The sequence below is a fragment of the Ctenocephalides felis genome, unplaced genomic scaffold, assembly GCF_003426905.1.
Source record: "Ctenocephalides felis isolate EL2017-DRISC unplaced genomic scaffold, ASM342690v1 CF-g0.4_SCAFFOLD_00845, whole genome shotgun sequence".
NCBI lineage: Eukaryota > Metazoa > Arthropoda > Insecta > Siphonaptera > Pulicidae > Ctenocephalides > Ctenocephalides felis.
The window spans coordinates 88,867,234-88,889,510 of NW_020536999.1; the positions used below are offsets into that span (position 1 = coordinate 88,867,234).

At 30.0% G+C, this 22,277-nt stretch overlaps 1 protein-coding gene across 1 annotated transcript; it reads left to right on the forward strand.

The window, feature by feature from the left end:
• The first annotated feature begins 568 nt into the window (after positions 1–568).
• On the forward strand, positions 569–1,116 carry LOC113362903. The gene has a single exon (XM_026605398.1). It carries the CDS (start codon positions 601–603, stop codon positions 1,114–1,116), a length of 516 nt encoding a protein of 171 aa, XP_026461183.1. The 5' UTR covers positions 569–600.
• Positions 1,117–22,277: the final 21,161 nt, after the last annotated feature.

The window sequence follows — 22,277 nt, forward strand, 5'->3', positions numbered from 1 at the left end:
TCTCCCCAACAAACAAAACGTGTATTTTAGTTACGTAATAAAACTGTAAATTTTTTTTTTTTGAAAATATTTGATTTTTTTTTTAAAAATCAGTTAAAAAATGAATACAAGTGATATCAGTAAGATATATATTTTACTATGTCCCTCCCTCCCCCACGTGATATTTCGTGATTTTTTGTCAAACCCCCCATCCCCCTAAAAACCTCACGTGATTAATGGACGCCCCCAAAGGCCAAGGGCCGTTCAAGTATTACGTAAGCACTATAGGGGGGCGGGGGGTTATTGATTTGCTTATTTTGCTTATTTTGAGTAAGAACTTTTGCTTACTTTTGCTGACAAAGGGGGGGGGGTAAATAATTGTAATAAATCTGCTTACGTAATACTTGAACGATCCCCCACCTACTCTTCTTTTATTTATGGCAAAATGCCACTTACACCTAGCCTATTATATATGTATTTTGTTAATAAGCATAAAGATCTCCTATCTATATTCAGTTGACAGTTCACTCTATGGCGTCGCGAGTAAATGTCAATTGACAGGTGACAGCTGTCTTGCATTCGAGTTTATTTAATTAAACAAAAACAAATATAATAATAAATATGAGTAATATATTAACAGAAAACGATAAAACAAACTTAAATTTAATTACTACGGATTCTAATTCATCCCCAATATGTCGTGCTTGTTTAGCTGACAAAAACCTACAAAGTTTATTCATCGAACAAAAACAATTATCAGAAAATGAGAATTTAATTCTAAAAATGTTTGTTTCTTGTACAGCCCTCGAAGTGTCCCCAGAGGACGAGTACCCCAAATACATCTGTGATTTGTGTCTTCGAGACTTGTACAAGGCCTACGAGTTTTGGACGAAGTGTCGAAACTCTTTACAAAAATTGGATAAACTCAAAGATAAAATACAAAGTGTTTATATTAAAAACGAAAATGATGACTTGGATGTCAAATCAGAATGTTTTGATACTGATAACTTTGAAACAGAAGTCGAAATCAAGCCTAGAAAACGCTCCAGAGTAAAAAAGACTAAGAAGAGTAAAGTGAAAGCAATAGATCCTGTAAGTTTTTTAAAACAAGAAGCTACTTTGAAGACAACGAGATAAACTTAAACACCAACATCGATAGTGATTCTACAAACAATACATACAGTTGTACTGTATGCCCCAAAAAATATAAAACTTCCCACGACTTAGACACCACACATGAAAAAGCATTCTGCACCTTCAGACAACCCGATCCATCTATGCCAGTTGTGTGGTTCCATCTTATCCTCAAGCCGTACTTTTGCTGGAGCACCTCGAATCCCACTCTGATGAAAGAAAGTACGACTGCAAAATCTGTGGCAAGTCTTATAAAACACGTAAAACCCTACACGCACACACACTCAATCCACGCAGTGGACAAAAAACACACCTGTGAACACTGCGGTCAAAAATTCAGAGTCAACCATTCTCTACGGTTCACATTAAACGCTGTCACTCCAACGTACGCCCTTATGTCTGTTCAATATGCTCCAAAGCCTTCAAGTTCTCTTACAAACTCACTGTCCATGTCCGCCAGCACACCGGGGAGAAGCCCTACACTTGCAAAGAGTGCAACAGCGCTTTTGTATGTGGCAGTAGACTGAAGATGCATATGCTGAAACATACGGGTGTCAGGAATTATGCTTGTGCAGTTTGTGATAAGAAGTTTCTGCAGCCCCAACATTTGAAGACTCATATGATTACGCATACAGGGAGTGTAACATAAATGTGGGGGTTTGCGGGAAGGCTTTTAAGTACTCGCAGATGCTGAAGAGCCATTTGAAAGTACACGAGGGAGAGAAGATAGATGATGGAGAAGTGGGAGTTGTTAAAGAGTAGTTAGTAGAATTTTGTTATATGTATATATTGTGATAATATAGTTAATTTTATTGTAGGAATCAGGTTGTTTGCTTTAATTTGCCAAAGGGGTAGTTTATGAATCGTCAGACACCAAAATTGGATAAAAGATATAATTTTACATTTTTTTGATATCAAATGTTGATCAAAATCTTGATAGTCCTGATTTGAGTTTAAATTAGGTAAGAATCTCGGAATTCGAGATACCCAGCTGTAAGTCTGTAAATACTTGAATATTGATACCCTTAAAAGTTGTCTCAAAACCTACATATGGTACGTACACCGTACCATATGTAGGTTTTGCGACAACTTTTAAATGTCAATATACAAGTATTTACAAACTTACAGCTGAGTATCTCGAATTCCGAGGTGAACTTACTATAATGACTGGACTATGAATTCATTTTTAAAGTTAAAAAACTGTTTAATAGATTATAACCCTTCCCACTCGGATGCCGCCGCTCCGGCAGCATAGTTCATATAGATCTTGCAATTCGCGAGTGGAAAGGGTTAATCTTCTGGGCACCGTGCTGATTAGTTTTTGGTAAATACCGGGTCTGAACCAGTTATCCCCACAATGGTCCCAAATGGCGGACCCTCTGGGGTTCATGACAATTTTCAGGATAAAAAAAAATTTGGGGTTCATAAAATGAAAATGGGCGGTCCACAATGGTGGATAACAATACACAACGTTAATAATAATAATATATAATAATCAAAGAAATAAATGTTTGCTTATCTTTACGTTTCAGAAGTTTCTGAGCATTTTGGCTCCATTTTGATCCTTTACCTTAGGATAAATGGATGTGTGTGTGTATGTATGTGTGGATACAATTTTTTATCGACGTTTTCGGGTACACCGCTCAACCGATTTGAGTGATTCAAAAAGCAATCGATTCCTATTGATAGGACGGCGTGATGATTAGTTTTTGGCAAAGGTTGGTCCAGCCGTTTAGCCGTTTTGGCGATACGGAGATAAATGTGCAAAAAATGGCAGTTTTTGAGAGAACGAAGCATCCGATCTGAATTATTCAAAATACTTTCTGTTTCTGTTCTTGAAACAATTGCTTTTCGGAAAAGAATTTTTCTTTTATTTTTTTCAATTATTGTCTTTTGCTTCGTAATTCAAAAATTAATGAATTAATAAAAAACGCGGTAATAATATATTAAAATCTGGAAACAATAAATGTCCTAGTTCAATTTAAATAGAATCAGTTTCAGATTAGTTTAGCACTTGCAAAGACTATTAAGGGACATTCATATGTGGCGTGCTTTGCAGTGGGTAAACTATTCATATGTTTTTTGTTAGCTGTTCCTTGCACTTATGCACTACATTTGTAATCAGTTGATTATTTTTATACTAAACATTTTATACTAGAAATATTTTTTATAGCAGCGTTTGCCGGGTCAACTAGTATATATACACACACATATATATATATATATATATATATATATATATATAAATATACTAGATGACCCGAGTATATATATATATATATATATATATATATATAATTTATATAGTGTGCATATAAATTGCCTCTTTTCTAATTAAGTTCCTACATAGGATTTTGTACAATCATTTAAATTACTCGGGAACTACTTAATGAAATTCTATTTATATAAGAATCTCTCGTATATATATACATACACACACATATATATATATATATATATATATATATATATATATATATATATCGATCCTTTACACACGTGTAGATTTTGACGTAAAAACGTTTTTAATTTTCTAAATTATGAAAGGATTTCTATTTTATTCCTTCATGTCTGTCAGGTTTCATTAACCCTATCAATCATCATGTGCATTTATTTATTATATCTCTTATAACTTTAAAACCATTCGATTAATATGAATGGAGTCTTAGAGGAATTTGTTTAAAATTGAATTATTTATAATATTATCTTACATGATATGTCTTTACATCAATTTTGTATACTTAAAAATTGCCATTGAAAGCAATCGATCTTTATTATTAACTTCTTTGTTGTTGCATTTATTTTGTATATCTCTTGTAACTTTAAAACCATTCGATTAATATGAATGTAGTCTTAGAGGAATTTGTTTAAAATTAATTTATTTATAATATTAATTATAATTGCATTTGAAAGTAATCGATCTTCAAATTAGCTTCTTTGTTGCATTTATTTAGTATATATTTGTAACTTTAAAACCATTCGATTAATATGAATGATGTATAAGATAAGTTCGTTTAAAATAAAATTATCTATACTTTTTCCTAACAACTAACCATCCTACAACAATTCGAATACTCAGAAAACGCGATTGAGGGACCGATTCTGCCGCATAACAGAAACATGTTATGGCAAGGCCATGCTATGAAGAACTTTCCTTACAAAATATTGACAAAAGCCATGTGGTTGTTGCACAGTCAGGCGTATTTCTCAAGTTGTCAGATAGAAAACATAATCTAGAAACCGCACAAATGTCAAAAAAAACGATTTTAGGTAATAGGGTTTTTCTGACTCAGCTCCATAACATACAAGTGACGTTGCAGTTTATGTGTAAAACGCCTGAATGCACAGCAAATACATGAAATTTTGACAGTATTCAGTATGATTCAGTAGCATAATGTATGGAAGTTGAAACGTAACATGGCCTTGCCATAACATTTTGCAATTATGCGGAAGAATCGGTCCCTAAATATTAAAAACCCCATACAAGTGTTGCCATATGCAATAACAAGCATCACTTTAGTATATCTTGCATAACTTTTGAACCATTCGATTAATTTGAATGGTGTAGTCGAGAAGTTTGTACAAAATTAAAAATTACATAATATAGTTTAACATCATGAAGTTCTACAACAACTCGGTATGCTCTAAAATTGCAATCAAATGTTGCAATGTAATTCTCACTCGATTAAGTGCATTTATTTATTCTTTAAGAGACAAAGAGATTCTCTTATGTCTCTAAAACCATTCGATTAATATGAATGCTAAATCAGAAGAAAATGTTTAAAATTAAAGTGTCTACAACTTTTTCTAACAACATGAGACTTTGGACCAACTCGGTATACTTCAGATCGCCTTTGAAATAAAAGAATTGTAAAAAAATTTTATTTAGTCATTTATCTATTAAATATCCTGTAACTTTTGAACGATTCGATTAATATGAATGATGTATTAGTAACCTGTACAAAATTAATAATCTATAACATTGTCTAATATTATAATACTCTACAGTAACCACAAAAGTTACAATAACGTAGCACATAAGAAACGTCGTTTCGAACTTGATGGTTACGTAAACAAAACGTACAAATGTACTTTAATCGGCTTAAACGTAAATGCTACGTTTTTGTTTATTACGTAGCAGCTACGTAACATGGTTTCGTAAATTTAACATGCAAATGGAGGGCAGGAAACAGCTGTTGGGCAGAAATGTCACACTTCAGTATATCTTTCATAACTTTTAAACCATTCGATTAATATGGATGGTGTATTCGAGAAAATTATTTATTATATAATTATATACATACATACATACATATATATATATATATCAATATATATATATATATAAATTATTTTATTATTACTTCTTACCTCGTATCTGATGTACTGCTTCCTCCATTCTGGTGTCAATTGAGCATTGAGATGTTCTGCGAATTTCATCTTGCACAAAATATCCTTTAATCGTTTATTTGCAATTCAAAATGTTTTCTAAACAGCGATTTATTCCTTAAAATTCATCACAACACTTCAAATTTAACACAAAACTAATTTTTGTAATGGTACTGAACTATTTTCAACATTTATAATAGATTATATCATGTAGTCTAAAAGGTTTTTTTAATTGAATCCAACCAATTTTTTTAGAATTAATGTCTAAAGAAATATATGTTTTTTGTTATAGTAATATCAACGTTCGTTTCTAGTAAGATATTGTCAGGTTGAAAATATTGGTACGAAACCTTTATATATTTTTCCAACTATTTTGTCGTGTGGGGTATCTTAAGAAAGGTCTTTTTGTGTAGAATACAACCCTGTAGATATCTTCTTATATATAAAAGTGGATCTCGGTATTATGTTAGGTATGCTGAGGCTCTAAAACGGCTGAACCGACTTGGCCAATTTTAGTCTTGAAATGTTTGTGCTAATCCAGAGGTTGTGGGAAAGGTGAGATATTATTACAAAAACGCGTAGAAACTTTACATTTTTAATTTGAAATTTTTTGTAGAGGCGTAATTTAAATGAAACAATGGATGGTCTCATATGTAAGATGCTATTACTTTATGAAATGATGGCACGGAACCTTTTTGCCAATTTTTTCCAATTAATTTACTATATGGGGTATCGTTTGAAAAGTAACATCCAGTAGAATACAACCCTGTACATAATATTTGTATCTGGCAGCAAAAATGTCAAAATCAGTTATTAATATTATTTAAAAATTATATTTTTTGTAAAATCTATCTATTATAGTTTAATGTAGAAGACAAATTTGGATTCTAAAGATTTTATGAACAATATTTAAGATTTTGAATAGTAATAATAGAATTTACATGAAAAATGTTTACTTGTTGGTAAGTTCATAGTTAAAATGTTGATACGGAACCTTTTTTTACTTTTCCAACCAAATTATCATGTGGGGTATCATTTGAAAAGTAACTTTGAGTAGAATACAACCCTGTACATAAATTTTGCATCTGGCAGCAAAAATGTCAAAATCGGTCATTAATATAATTTAAAAAAAATATACATTTTTTATAAGATCAATCTATTATCATATAATGTAGAAGCAAAATATAGATTCTGAAGAGATTATGAACAATATTTAAGAATTTAAATAGTAATAATATGATTTACATGAAAAATTCTTACTTGTTCATAAGTTCATAGTTAAGGTGTTGGTACGGAACCTTTTTGAATATTTCCAACTAACTTATCATATGGGGTATCGTTTGAAAGGTAATTTTGAGCAGAATACAACCCTATACATAATATTTGCATCTGGCAGCAAAAATGTCAAAATCAGTCATTAATATATTTTTTTTTAAATTGATATAATTACTATATTTAAAATTTCTTTTTCAACTTCGACGAGTTGGAGTAATAATTGGATAATCTTTTCTAAAAGTATAAATTTCTGTTTTATTTTTATTTATTAAATTATTGATTTAAATTATTACTCTTATTCATAGATGTTGTAATTTTAGTTAAGAAAATTTAATTTAATTAAGTGATTTAGTATCGATTGGAAGTTTGACAATGAAAGTCCCACGTGTGCTCGTATCCTTATCACAAATTTTAAACTAAGGGCAGAGACACACTTTAGATTTTTGTCGCAAATTATAAGAAAACTTTAAATTACATTTTATATATAACATTTAAATAAAATATTTTACAAAATATTTAAAATAATCCCTCATCTTCTCATATAAATATAAATTATTTTTTAATATTTTTTTTAATTAATAAAAAAATAGATTTTTATATAGTATTTGATGATATGTCCTATGGTTATATTATAGATAAAATATATATATATATATATATATATATATATACGTATATATTGAATATTAATATATTCAATATTCGATATTTATTGGACCATAAAAGGTCACAAGGTTAATTTTCGTTTTGTACAAGACACAAAGTGATACATCATGTTATATACAAAATTATATATATATATATATATATATATATAATCATATAAAAATATGTATCAATGATTTTTCCGCAATAATTTGTCTATTTTTAGCCACGTTTATTTCTAATGACTAAACTAATCTATAAAAACACGTACAAAAATGTCGAGCATACATCTAAGTCAATTATATATTAAACAAACATGTAATAAATTATTAAAAAGAATTTAAAAAAAATATTGAAAATTTGTAACATCAAGTATGAACAATTTTATAACTAATTTTTCTGTAAGTCTGTACTAGAATCAATGTCCAAAAATTTTGGTAAGAATTCACTTAATGAAATAAGTAAAATGTAATAACAATGAATTTAAAAATTTATAAAAAATATTATAATTTTTGTTAAATATTATTATTTTTGCAAAACTTATCTATGGGAATATTCTCCAAAAACAGTAACTTTCAAAGTCCAATACTTAAAAACAAGTCTTAGATATTAAATTTATCAATGAATATTTACTATTTTCATTTTTTTTTGATACATAAGACATTTGTCTTGTGTATGATTGTATTCTGTTTAAAATTACTTTTCAAACGATACCCCACATGATAAATTAGTTGGAAAAGTTCAAAAAGGTTCCGTACCATCATATTAACTATGAACTTATGAACATATGAGTCATATATGAGTTGTCGTAATGCTGGAGAATAATGTGCCATAGACAAGGTGACAAATAAAGAAACAGTGTTAAGATTTGGATTGTAAAGAGAAGAGGAAACTGGATCGGACTCTGAGGAAAGACACGAAAAACCACACGAAGAGTGAAATCAGAATATAAATTTGCAGATAAAACATTTTGTTTACTCGTAAAATTTGGACTGTTTACTTGCCAAAGTCTTGCAAAAACTGATAAAGAATTATTGCCAATATTTGGATTGTGAAGAGAAAAGAAAACTGGATTGGACACTAAGGAAATTTAAAAAAAAACATCTGAAGAGTGAAATCCAAATGTTGCAGATATAGCATTTTATTTACTCGTAAAATTTGAACTGTTTACTTGCCTGCAAAATCTGATAGAGGGAATGAATAAATATTGGCAAGATTTGGATTGTGAAGAGAAAAGAAAACTGGATTGGACTCTGAGGAAAGACACGAAAACCACCTGGAGAGCTAAATCCGAATATAATTTTGCAGATACAACATTTTGTTTACTTGTAAAATTTGAACTGCAAAACTGATAGAGGGAATGAAGAAACATTGTCAAGCTTTGGATTGTGAAGAGAAAAGAAAACTGGTTTGGATTCAGGAAAGACATGAAAAACTACCTGAAGAGTGAAATCCACTTATAATTTTGCAGATATAACATTTTGTTTACTTGTAAAATTTGAACTGTTTACTTGCAAAAGTCCTGCAAACACTGATAGAGGGAATAAAGAAATATTGCCAAGATTTCGATTGTGAAGAGAAAAAAAAACTGGATTGGACTCTAAAGAAATTTCACCTGAAATCCAAATATTATTTTGCAGATATAACATTTTGTTTACTAGTAAAATTTGAACTATTTACTTGTCAAAGTCTTGCAAAAACTGATAGAGGGCATAAAGAAACATTGCCAAGATTTAGATTGTGAATGGAAAAGAAAACTGTATTGGACTTTAAGGAAAGACAAAAAAAAACACCTGAAGGCTGAAATCCAAATGTTGCAGATATAACATTTTGTTTATTTGTAAAATTTGAACTGTTTACTTGCAAAAGTTACCATGGGCAATGTGACATATAAAGAAACATTGCCAAGATTGGGATTGTGAAGAGAAAAGAAAACTGGACTGGACTCTAAGGGAAGGCAAGAAAAACCACCTGGAGAGTGAAATCTACTTATAATTTGCACTTGTAAAACAACAGTCCTGCAAACACTGATAGAAGAAAATGACCCTACTGTTTGAAAAGAAACTGGGTTGGATAATTAGTGTTTGTTGTACTATGAAAATCATAAAAAAATTGCGAAGGATAAAAATTAGATGAAATAGAAGTTCTAAAAGGACTTTAGAATGTAAATGATAGAAGACTTAGGCGTGAAGTGGGCAGGGAATTGACAGCAGGGGCACGTGTATAAGTGAGAAAATTTGATGAGTAAAAGAAAAAAAATGCACTGTCAAAAGAAACTGGGTTGGATATATAACAATGTCTTGCAAGATGAAATGTTGCAGATATAACATTTAGTTTACTCGTAAAATTTGAATTGTTCACTTGCGTGCAAAGTCTGATAGAGGAAAATTATTCCACTGTTTGGAAAGAAACTGGGTTGGATAATTAGTGTCTACTGATGAAGATCTTAAAAAATATCACCAAGGATGAAAATTATCATTATTAAAGTTGGAATTAACGATCTAAAAGGGTTGCAGAATGTAAATGATAGAAGACTTAGGCGTGAAGTGGGCAGGTAATTGACAGCAGAGGCACGTGTATAAGTGAGAAAGTTTGATGAGTAAAAGAAAAAAATTGTACTGTCCAAAGAAACTGGGTTGGATATATAACAGTGTCTTGCAAGATGAAATGTTTAGATAGATATTTAGTTTACTCGTAAAATTTGAATTGTTCACTTGCCTGCAAAGGCTAATAGAGGAAAATGACTGCACTGTTTGAAAAGAAACTGGGTTGGATAATTAGTATCTACCGATGAAGACCACCAAAAAAAAACGCGAAGAATGAAAATTACCATCATCAAAGATCAAATAAAAGATCTAAAAGGACTGCAGAATGTAAATGATAGAAGATTTTGGCGTGAAGATGGCAGGGAATTGACAGCAGAGGCACGTGTTCAAGTGAGAAAGTCTAAAGAAACTGGGTTGGATACATAAAAATGTTTTGCAAGCTGATATGCAGGTACAAATATTAATCTGGACAAGAAGAAAACACACAGGGATCTGAAAACACAGGCACATGTCAGAAATTACAGGTGCAGAAGTAAAAGAGTGAAGTTGGTTCTGAATTTGATGTTCTTACATCATGAACTTTCTTTCAGTCAGCAATAATAATAAGAATTATTAATAAATAAATATTTTTTATTAATTTGCAATTAATAGATTATTATCCTAATTATAGTTTAATCGAAATTTGATTATTACCACTGTCACAACACAAAATTCAACAACAACAACACCACAGTCCTGCCATAACCTCAAATTTCACAAAGGAAGACTGTCAAAATTAAGTTTTTATCTTAAATAATCGAATATTTAGCGGGGTCTACGTTTCGATTTTCACGGTCGCCAGCGACAGTGACCTAGGCTCTTTGTTTTTTCGACGAACGTGACGTTTTTTCACGTCATCGATTGCGCGAAGTGGCGCCGGTGTTGCCCGATCGAGTGCGCGAGGGACACTGGAGGGACAGAAACGGAGAGCGCTTTCCCCGGGCGGGAAAATAATAGATGTATATATATATATATATATATATATATATGTATATATGTGTATATGTATAAGGGTTTATAGTCATATGATTTCGTGGACCTTACACTGGTTCTCAAACTGCTAACATTTTTTACAGCTCAATTTCTGTATAAAAAAGTATCTCAAGGAAAAATCGATCAGGCGACATAGATATATTTAACTCACCGTAAGATAAGGGGGCATCTATAATTATTGTAAGGTTTTTAGGGAGAGGGGAAGTGATCAGGCGACATAGATATATTTAACACACCGTAAGATAAGGGGGCATCTATTATTATTGTAAAGTTTTTATGGGGAGGGGGGATGTTTGACGAATTATCACGTGGGAGAGGGATGGGTATAGTAAGATATCATTGTATTGTCTCATAAATTAAGGTATCAGTGTATTTATATTTTACCTATTTTTTTAAATGCTAATATTTTCGAAAAAAAATTAAAAATCTCACATTTTTCCGTAACTAAAAATACGGTGATGTTTTGGTGGGGAAGGGGGAGTAATTCTAAATATTTCGACGTATTACCAAGGGGGATGGTGGAGCCAAAAATCCTTAAAAAATGGATTACGTGATTAATGGACATATGCACAACAAATTATAAATTTTTTTGAATTATGAAAGCCTTAATTGTGGATCATTTTGCTCCAACCCTGTTTCCAGTTTCCCGTTATACTTCTGCTCTTGCTTATGCTTTCAGTTCCCTGTATTATTTGTTTTTCACTCAGTTTATTTTTATACTTAGTACACCAAAGTAACTATTTCATCTTATTTCAAGTGAGTATTAACATGTACTTTTTTTCAGAAATATCTTGTACATGACACAAAATGGCGGAAGTGACACAAAATGGCGTTCAAAACTTGTTGCTGCCAATTTTAAGTTGTGAATTTTATTGCAAGATGGTTAATTGTGAGTATTTTAAATTTATCTCATTTTAAAATTTGGATAATGCGAAATGGTGTTGCTGCATTTGTCATTGTCAATTTTAGTTATACAAAATAGTGTTTCCACAATTATTCTATTTGACTTATAAAAAATAATCTATGAAAAAAATGTTGCCATATTTAAAATTATAAATTTTACTTATAGAAAATAGTATTGCTAAGTTTGTCACTGTAAATTTCACTTATTACAATTTTATATTTTACTTATACAAAATAATGTTGCCAATTATAATCAATTTGACTTATAGAAAATAGTGTTGCTTCTTTTGTCATTTTCAATTTATCTATGAAAAAAGTTTTGCCACGTTCCAAAATATCAATTTTTCTTATTGGAAATAGTGTTGCCACGTTTGTCATTGTCAATTTTATTCATATTGTGATAATTTTGTTTCAAATAACAATAAATTTGCGTTTTTACACAAATGTTTACATAATTATTAAAGCATTTTGTATTATTTTCATCTGTTACATATTTTATTTATCATTTATTTCGTTAAATTTTATTTTTATAATTTAGTTCATTAAATTAATCTAAAAATACGACCCTGTTCCTTTAATGCGAATTTTATACAGAAATATGCATCCGTACGAAAACACTGTTCGTATCAGTTGTGGCCACACAGAGGCCCTGTATCTAAAATTCAAAAATAAGTGAAAATAATTGTGACTACTTATTTGGTCGAATAATAAACACCTAATAAATATATAAATAAATACATTTATAAATAAATAATTACTAGGGGTTAGTGGCATTAATTTGTCGAATCATGTTCATATGTGTATCATCCAATCTGCCAAACATATACTGTATCTTATATTATTTTAAATTCTGGCACATCCCAGCTGCTTTTTTGCAAAAATAATATAGACATTTTATTTTCTTTATTCATGATCATGAATTTATTATACATATTCTAATATTGTCTAGGCTCATAAGTAAATTGTTCCATTTATTTTTAAAATATTACTATATGTTTATAATCACATACATCATAAAAAATTCTCTTAACAAACTTTAGAAATATTTATCAAAATCGGAATAATCGTTTAGGAGGAGTATATTCACATACATTATTACAGAAAAATTTTATATATAAGATATATGTTAACCCTTTTAAATAAAAAAGTTTGCTACCAATGCTACTTACCACTTAGATTTTGCGCATACTTTTAACCCTATATGTATTTATATCTATATATGTATATGAATATATATATATATATATATATATATATATATATATATATACATATACATATATTCCTTCATATGTTTACTACTATATGAGAGAAAAACAAGAAAACAGATTTCCAGGTTGATTTCCCAAACGTAACAATCTAATTTAAAATTTATTTTATTCAATTACGGACTTTAATTAATTTTTATTTTAAATAATCATGACTATCAAAATTGCCATCAGGCAATCCCAAAGATTCTATGTTAATCTGGCAACACTGCCGCATTGCAGATTTTAATCATAACCAACTCTGTGCGTATTACTTTAGATTTATCAGTGATTATTAAATATTTAATTGAAGATTATTAAAAACATTTCTTTAAAATAATTAGAACGATAAAATTAATTGAAAATAAAACAATCTAGCAACTCTTATAATTAGAACTTTATATTAACTGGGCAACACTGTCGCCATAATGATTTTTTTGAATCATTTCGCCTATATAAAAATAAGTTGCAACACTACTAATAAACTAACCTGATACTATATTATGTATAAATATTAAAGTTAAACAAATTTAAAAAAAAATCCCTATGAGGTTATTTTTACCATCAGGCAACACTAATGGCACTTTATTAACCGTCGCCATGATGGTTTCAGAAATGGACCTGTGTCTACTTATTGCATTTTTTAATATTATTAAATTTATAATTAAACTAGTGGTGCATGGCATCGCGCCTTAAAGCAAATTGCTAGAACTTCCTGTAGCACAAAAATAATATTTCCCAAAGATTCAAAATTTTGTTAAAACTGAAAAAAAATTAAAAATTTTTGAAAATAATTTGAAAATTTTTGAAAAAAATTGACTTTAAATTTTTTTGTGTTTTGAAATATTTTGGACATTTTGAACTTTTTTTCAAAGTGCGATTGCACTGCTTTAGCTGCGTAAAGATGATATATCGAAGCGCGTAAGCGCCGCGTCGCAATATAACGAATAAACATTGGTACGGACCCATAGAAATTTATACATATCATTAAAATCTCTATAAAATATCTGATAATTTGATGTGCATATGTCTAACGACCATTTTTGATCGCCAAATGACATTCCTTTTTACTTTTTTCACTAGATCTCCGAAACCGCTAGACCTGCCTTCCCAAAAATACAATCAGTGTTTCATTTTGTCAATACAAGTAAAATGTTTTTTGAATTATTGAAATCGGACGTTCCGTTCTCTTGAAAAGTGAATTACCATTTTTGGGTGAGTTTGGGTGATCGTCGATGCATCTTTTGTACTTGTCTGAATTAGTCCTTATTTTATCTTTTACTATGCTGATCTTTCTAAATTAATCAATTTGAAAAACACATTTGAGCATTAACTTTTTTTAATAATTTAGTAGTATTCTGTTGGAGTCGGATGGCAAATTAATTTGGGTGATCCGCGAGGCGGCTTTTGTACTTGTCTGAATCAGTATTCATTTTATCTTTTACTCTGCTGATCTTTCTGAATTAATCTTTGAGCATCAACTTGTTTTAATACTTTACTTGTGTTTTGGCGGAGTTCGATCGCCAGAACTCATTTAGTTTGGGTGATCCTTAAGGCAGCTTTTGTACTTGTCTGTATTTTGAAAATTGGTTTCGCATTTTTTGCAAAAACGAAGACGTAAAACTTTTCACTTTTCACAAACCTGTGCTGATCTTTCTGAATTAACCAAAGGTCTGTGACAAATGGGTTTGGGTGATCCTTGAGGCAGCTTTTGTACTTGTATGAATCATCGTAATTTGGAAAACACTTTTTGGGCATTCAATTTTCCTCAGCAGTGTTACAGCGGAGTTCTATGAGAAATGAGTTTGAGGGTTCCTCAAGGTGGCTTTTGTACTTATCTGAATGAGATCTTATTTCATAAATTATTATGCTGATGTCGGCGTCTTTAGGAATGTGAACCTATTTGAAAAATACTGTTTGACATTCATTTTTTTAATTTAAAAATTCAAGGTAGTAAAAAATTCAAAAATTAAAGATAGTAGTGTACTATTATGAAGTTAAATAAATAAATTGACATTGACAAGATTTAAATGTGGATTGTCGTCTCTTGGGAAGCATAAAAATAAACTATAACTTACACATTATTCACCAATTCGACTCTGTCCTCCGTGATCGATTTTCTTTAATAGAAGGGATGAAGCGTTATACCTATATATATATATATATATATATATATATATATTGTAGGGGACGCATGCGTCCTTTATAATGAATCAGTACAACTTCCAAAATGTGTAGGTCAAGGACCAAATGTCACACTTATGCATATATATATATATATATATATATATATATATTATATGTCAACAAGGTGCACGGTTCGATCCCACGCTCTGACCTTCAAGATAGTGTATATATCTTGACTACATGCAGTAGTGATATCAATTTGAAGATAATTGGCTATGGCAGATTTGTCATGCTATTATTTTTGGGTTTATGTTAGGGTTACCCTCGGTTTATGGGCCTGTCTGCGGACATAGTAATGTACACAAATAAATTTATAGATCTATATTTAATAAATAGGTAGTACTGCCGATTTTCAAGTGAAAATCGACATCGCTGCTGCCCGATGTCAGATTGACAGAGCACGTTAACGACCCACGCCATCGCAACGAAAAGTATGAAAAACCAAGGTCGAAAAATTAATATGTTCTGGGAACATTTATATTTATATTTATATATATATATATATATATATATTATATATACTAGCTAGCCCGGCAAACGTAGCAACCAAAAAAAATATTTCTATAAAATTTCTAGTATAAAAAATTACTAACTGATTGTGAATTTAAAAGTGTGTGGTATATAAGTGTACAAGGCAGCCAACACAAATCAAATAAATGGTTTTCTCACTGCAATGCATGCCACAAATAAATTTTCCTGGGACATATTAATTTTACGACCTTGTTTTTTCGCCAAAAAATATAAATAGTAAATATAGTAAGAAAACTATATTCAATTTATTTTATATTTATTTTCTAGGTCAATTTAATAGAGAATATGTTAAATTAATATGATTCAAAAATTTATTTGAAACATTTTGAAATTTATACTTTGTGACAAGAGATCGCCATCGTGCGGTTCTGATTATAACTAAAAGGTTGTAAAACATTCTAGTGAAAATAAAATTAGATAAATTTTAATATAATAATATTATTGTTAATGTTTATTAACTTAGACCAGAAAATTCGATTGTTTCCGTTTCGTTTCAAGCAAGCATCGTTTGGCGTCAAAATTGAAAATGTGTGTTTGTGTGACAAAATCTGTGTTTTCGTCGACATTTTCTTTAGAATTAATTAATTTTAATTAGTTTTATTTTAATTTCCCGGGTCAATGAAATAGAGAATATGTTAAATTATTATAAATAAGAAATTTGTTTTAAACATTTTGAAATTTATGCTTTGTGGCAAGAGCTCGCCATCTTGCGGTTCTGATCATAACTAAAAGGTTGTACAACATTCTAGTAAAAATTTATTTAATTAAATTTTAATAAAACAATATTATTATTATTATTATTTTTTTTTTGTATTTATTTTTCATAGCAAGCTATACAAAGTACATTCAGCTACATTTGTTACAGTTATATATTATTTGTCTGCGTGAGAAGGATCGCTATCCTGCGATAGCGCCTTCATAGATATTATATTATATTTTGTAGTAAATCATTGCATATTCTTTTTTTAAGACGCTTTGGTGGTAAAGGCTTGGGCAGATCTGACGCTAATTCGTTTGGATGACGACTCAGGCGAGCTTTATATCTGGTGCAGTATAGATTAATTTCTTCATTTATAGTTTGGATTCTGAGATCTTGATGTATCAACCAGTTTGGAACATATTTTGGAGCGTTCACGATTTCTTTCAAAATTTTGTTTTGGAACCTTTGTAGAATAGATATATTCGATTTACTGGCCGCACCCCATAGTTGTAGACCGTAGGACCATATTGGTTTAATTATTGTCTTGTAGATTAAGAGTTTATTTTCTATTGTGACTTGTGATTTCCAGCCCATTAACCAATTTAGTTGTCTACGTGTTAATTCAAGCTGCTGACGCTTCTTTAGAATATGTTCATGCCAGGTTAGTCTTCTATCTAAATGTAATCCCAGATATTTAACAACATTGGATACAGGAACCAAATCACCATTCAATCTAACAGGGGGGCATGAACCTTGTCTTAAGGTAAAAGTAACGTGAACTGATTTAGAGTTATTCACTTTTATTCTCCATAGTTTCATCCACTTTTCTACTTCATCTACATGTTTTTGTAGAATTTCCGAGGCAAGTAATTGGTTGTCATGTTGAGCTAGAATTCCCGTGTCATCTGCAAAGGTAGCAATCATGGTTTCTGCATTTGTAGGTATATCAGCAGTATATATAATGTAAAGCAGCGGACCAAGAACACTACCTTGGGGAACTCCGGAAGAAATATTTTTGACATTAGATGAAGCATCATTAAAACTGACAAAGAACCTTCTATCACACAGATATGATTTTAGGAGGAGATAATAGTTGTATGGTAAATTCTTCTTTAATTTGTACAACAAGCCGTTATGCCAAACTTTATCAAACGCCTGACTGATGTCAAGAAAAAGGGCTGAACAATATTTTTTTAAGTGAAAGGCTTTATAAATGGAATCCACAACTCTATGTATTTGTTCTACTGTTGAGTGTTGTCTAATGAACCCAAATTGATGTTTTGGCATAAAATTGTTATCTTCTAAAATATTTATGATTCTTTTGTGAATAACTTTTTCAAAAATTTTTGAGAGGCAAGACAGAAGACTAATGGGCCGGTAGGAAACTGCATCAGTAGGATTTTTTCCAGGCTTCAGAATTAAGATTATTTTCGCCAATTTCCACGATGAAGGAAAATACTTCAGCCGTATTATGGCATTAAATAATATAGTTAAAAATCTCTTACCTTTATCAGGAAGGTGTTTTATAAGACCAAATGTAATCGCATCATTACCAGGAGTTTTTCCCAATTTAGTGTTACTAATCTCGTAGAGCACTTCAGAATACTTAATTTTTGGAATGGGTTCGTCTGTGAAATTACTGTCGTTCAAGTAATCTGTGATAAATTGTTCGTTAGGTACATTACAAGGATGAGGAGTGAAGACCTTTTCAAGGTGATTTGCAAAGGTAATAACTTTGTCTTCAGCTGATCTAGACCAAGAACCATCATCATTTCTAATTGGAGATACCGTGGAGGTTGGTCTTCTCATATTTTTCGTGGCTTTCCAAATGGAATGGTCGTGAACAGACAAATCACTTAAGTAGGACTCCATATGTTTATTTTTTAAATCAAACAAATATTGTTTAAGTTCCTTAATAGCTTTATTCAGTTTAGCTTTGTCATCCGGAAAATGAGTATTTTGCCACCTTCTACGCAGTTTTCTTTTACAGGCTATAAGTCTTTTAGCTTCGAGTGGACAGAAAAATCGCTCAACAATATCATTTGTGGGTGTAGAATACCGAGCCGCATCAGTGATATTTTTATTGAGAATACCTATTGCATTATCAATATTATCATCTGTACTTTTTAGAGGTACTTTGCAGCATAAATTGTCATCAATATATTTAGAAAATAATTCCCAATTAGTTTTTTTATTTGTTAATGATGGACTTTTAGATTGCAATTTGAACTTTGAGCTAAATGTAACAACGATTGGAGTGTGGTCAGAAGATAAGTCAAGACTTGATTCAGCTTTTAATTGTTCGTCTAATATACCCTTGAATATACAGAAGTCTAGAAGGTCTGGAATTTTAGAAGTGTCTCCAGGCCAGTAAGTTGGTTCACCTGTTGATAAGTGTTTAAGTCTGCAGTTAACCATGGATTTATAAACAATATTATTGTTGATGTTTATTAGCATTTATATTGTGACCAGAAAATTCGATTGTTTCCTTTACGTTTCAAGTCATTCTGAATCGATTGGCGCCAAAATTAAAAAATGTGTGTTTGTGTGACAAAATTTGTGTTTTTGTTTACATTTTCTTTAGAATTAACAACAAATTTCACCACGTTTAATAACAAACTTTCTCTTGTCGTAATATATAACATAAAAGCATTTTAAATGCTATTTCACAAAAAAAATACCAAATATACACAGTATACCTATTATTATTATTATTATTTTGAACAAATAACGTCGTAAAAGACTTATTATCACAGAAAAACATTAAAAAAAACATAATTTATTATAAGAAATTTTTTATTATAAGAGATTTTTTATTATGAGGTCATACTTTGTACAGAAAATTAATTAAATTATAAATACTATTTGATTCTATCTGGTCTCAATCAATAATTTTATAAACCTAATATATTTGATAATAATTTAATATTATAATATTTTATTAACTTCCCGCAGGGTAAGTTATAGTAATGGCAAAAAATTGAAAATGAAAATGTTTATAAATCTTTACGTTTCAAAGGTTTTTGAACATTTTGGCATACCTTAGAAAAAATGGATGTATAAGTGTGTGTACGGATACAAATTTTCGTCGGCGATTTCGGCAACACCGATCAACCGGTTTCAATAATTCAAAAAAAAATCGATTCGTATTGTTAAGGAGATGTGCTGATTAGTTTGTGGCGAAGGCAGGTGCAGCCGTTCCAAATATACAAGGCAAAAAGTGCTAAAAACTTTAACTTAGTTTTCAAGAGAACGGAGTGTTCGGTTTTATTAATTCAAAAAACATTTTACTTGTATTGACAAGATGAAAAACAGATTAAATTTCTGGGTAGACAGGTCCAGCGGTTATGGACTCTCAATAAAAATAAGTTAAAAAATGTCATTTTTCGGTCAAGAATGTTTATTGGACATATGTGCAACAAATTATAAGATATTTTATAGAGATTTTAATAATGTGTACACATTTTGTTTAATTTTTTGGTTTCCGTAACAAGATTTGTAATTACGGTACGGGAAGTTCCAGCAATTTGCCTTAAGGCACAATATTGTGCACCCACTAGTTTTATAATAAAATCTATTTTAAACACGTGTTTGCAGATTACAAATCGAACAACCTAAATTCTGCAATAAAATTTCTTTAGTTTCAAAATAACTTTTGAAATGTGATAATCATTTATATTAGTAAACGTAAATTTATATAACAATATATATATATATATATATATATATATATGTATAAATATAATGTTTGCATTATGATTCAAATTTCCTGTAATATATTTTTTCGTGAAGAAATCATTTAGCGTATAATCTACATAAACAAACTTATTCACAAGTCGGAATATTTCTGAGATATCAATTTAAATATAAATCTAGTTGTAAATGGCAATTTATCTCAAGGCAAGTTGCATTAACTTAATAATAGAATCAATCGGCTATTCAACTGCTTCTATCATTATGCTAAAGTTTTAATAATTAAGAAGAAACGGTTTGACTGAAATTTACCGAAACTAATCAGTACGATTATCTACCATATCTCTTTCAAACGCTTTCAAAATTTCCAAATCGGTTCAGATTTTTTTTTGTACTTCTGCACATACCTGCTAATTATAAAGAAACGGCTCAGCCGATCGTTTTGCCAAAACTAATCAACGTGAGCCCTTATCAAGTTACATCCAATGGCTTTAAACTCTTGGAATCGGTACAACCGTTTTTGATGTCGATGTGGTAAAATTTGTTTCTAATTCTAAAGAAATTGCTTGGCCGATCGTTGCTCAAATCGAGTTTTATAAAGAATGACTTTTAAATTTCTGAAATCGGTTCAGTCGTTTCTGCAAAACGTCGATGGAAGGTTAATAATCGGCTTATATAGGCACAACATATTAATTAAACATTCATATTTTAATGCTTTTCATATTTTACATTTATATTATAATGATTTTTTGGAAAAAACAAATATGCTACAAATTTCATTACGTAAAGTATATTAGAACTATAGTCAGAATTAAAAATAAAATCTGAAATATTTTCGATATACAAAAAACTAAAAAAAAAATTGGAACAAAATTTTTTTTCCAAAATCAATTATTTTGTTAAGACAAGCAGAAAGTTCTTTGAATCATTTAAATCGGACGCTTAGTTCTCTCAAAAACTGCCATTTTTTACATATTTAGCTCCGTATCTTCAAAATGGCTGGGCCTGCCTTTGCCAAAAACTAATAAACACTTCTCCCAATCATTACTAATTGAATGTTTTTTAGATCATTCAAATCGGATACTCCGTTCTCTCAAAAATTCGCTTTCTATTTTCTGCACTCTTTGCTCTGTATCTCCGAAACGGCTGGACCTGCCTTTGCCAAAAACTAATCAGCTCTTTTCCCTATCAATAGGAATCGAATGTTTTTTGAACCACTCAAATCGGTTGATCCGTACGCCCGAAAACGTGGGCGAAAATTTGTATCCATACATACATACACACACACACACATCCATTTTTTCTGAGGTATGCCAAAACGTTCAGAAACCTTCAAATCGTCCTACGGGAAGTTAATAAATTTATATATGTTGGTGGTTATTATAATGTTAAATATAATTTGGTGGTTATTTTAATGTGTTAAATAATGAAACAAGTTGTATTATAATTGTAAAATACAAAATTAAAACTAAAGGCATTGAAGAACCAAAATGAGAATTACTCCTTCATACAAAAGTTTATGAAAATTAAAACAACTATGCTACACAACAATATTAATTTATATTGTTTGAAATAAAAAATTTAATCAAAATTTTCGATATAATTTTATTATATAAGTCTTAATTAATAATTATCTTTCTTTAATTTTTATAAAACGGAAATTAACCCAAAACGAACGCCATTTTGAATTTGAAATTATAATTTAGTTTTGACGTTTGGAATTCAAAATGGCGTCCATTTTGAGTTAATTTCCATTTGTTTATAAATAATAATTATTAATTAAGACTCATAGAATTTTAGTTTTAATGTTTCGAGTTAATTTCCGTTTGTTTATAAATAATAATTATTAATTAACATCCATATAATTTTAGTTTTTTAGCTTTGACGTTTCAAATTCAAGATGGCGTCCGTTTTGAGCAAATAAACTATAGTTTTGAACCGATGATACATATAATTTTACTTTAAACGTATTTATAGAGTATAATAATAATATCATTAATATAAAATAAATTATTA

Coding starts and splice junctions, on each gene's coding strand:
- LOC113362903 (XM_026605398.1), top strand. CDS start 601: ATGAGTAATATATTAACAGAAAACGATAAAACAAACTTAAATTTAATT.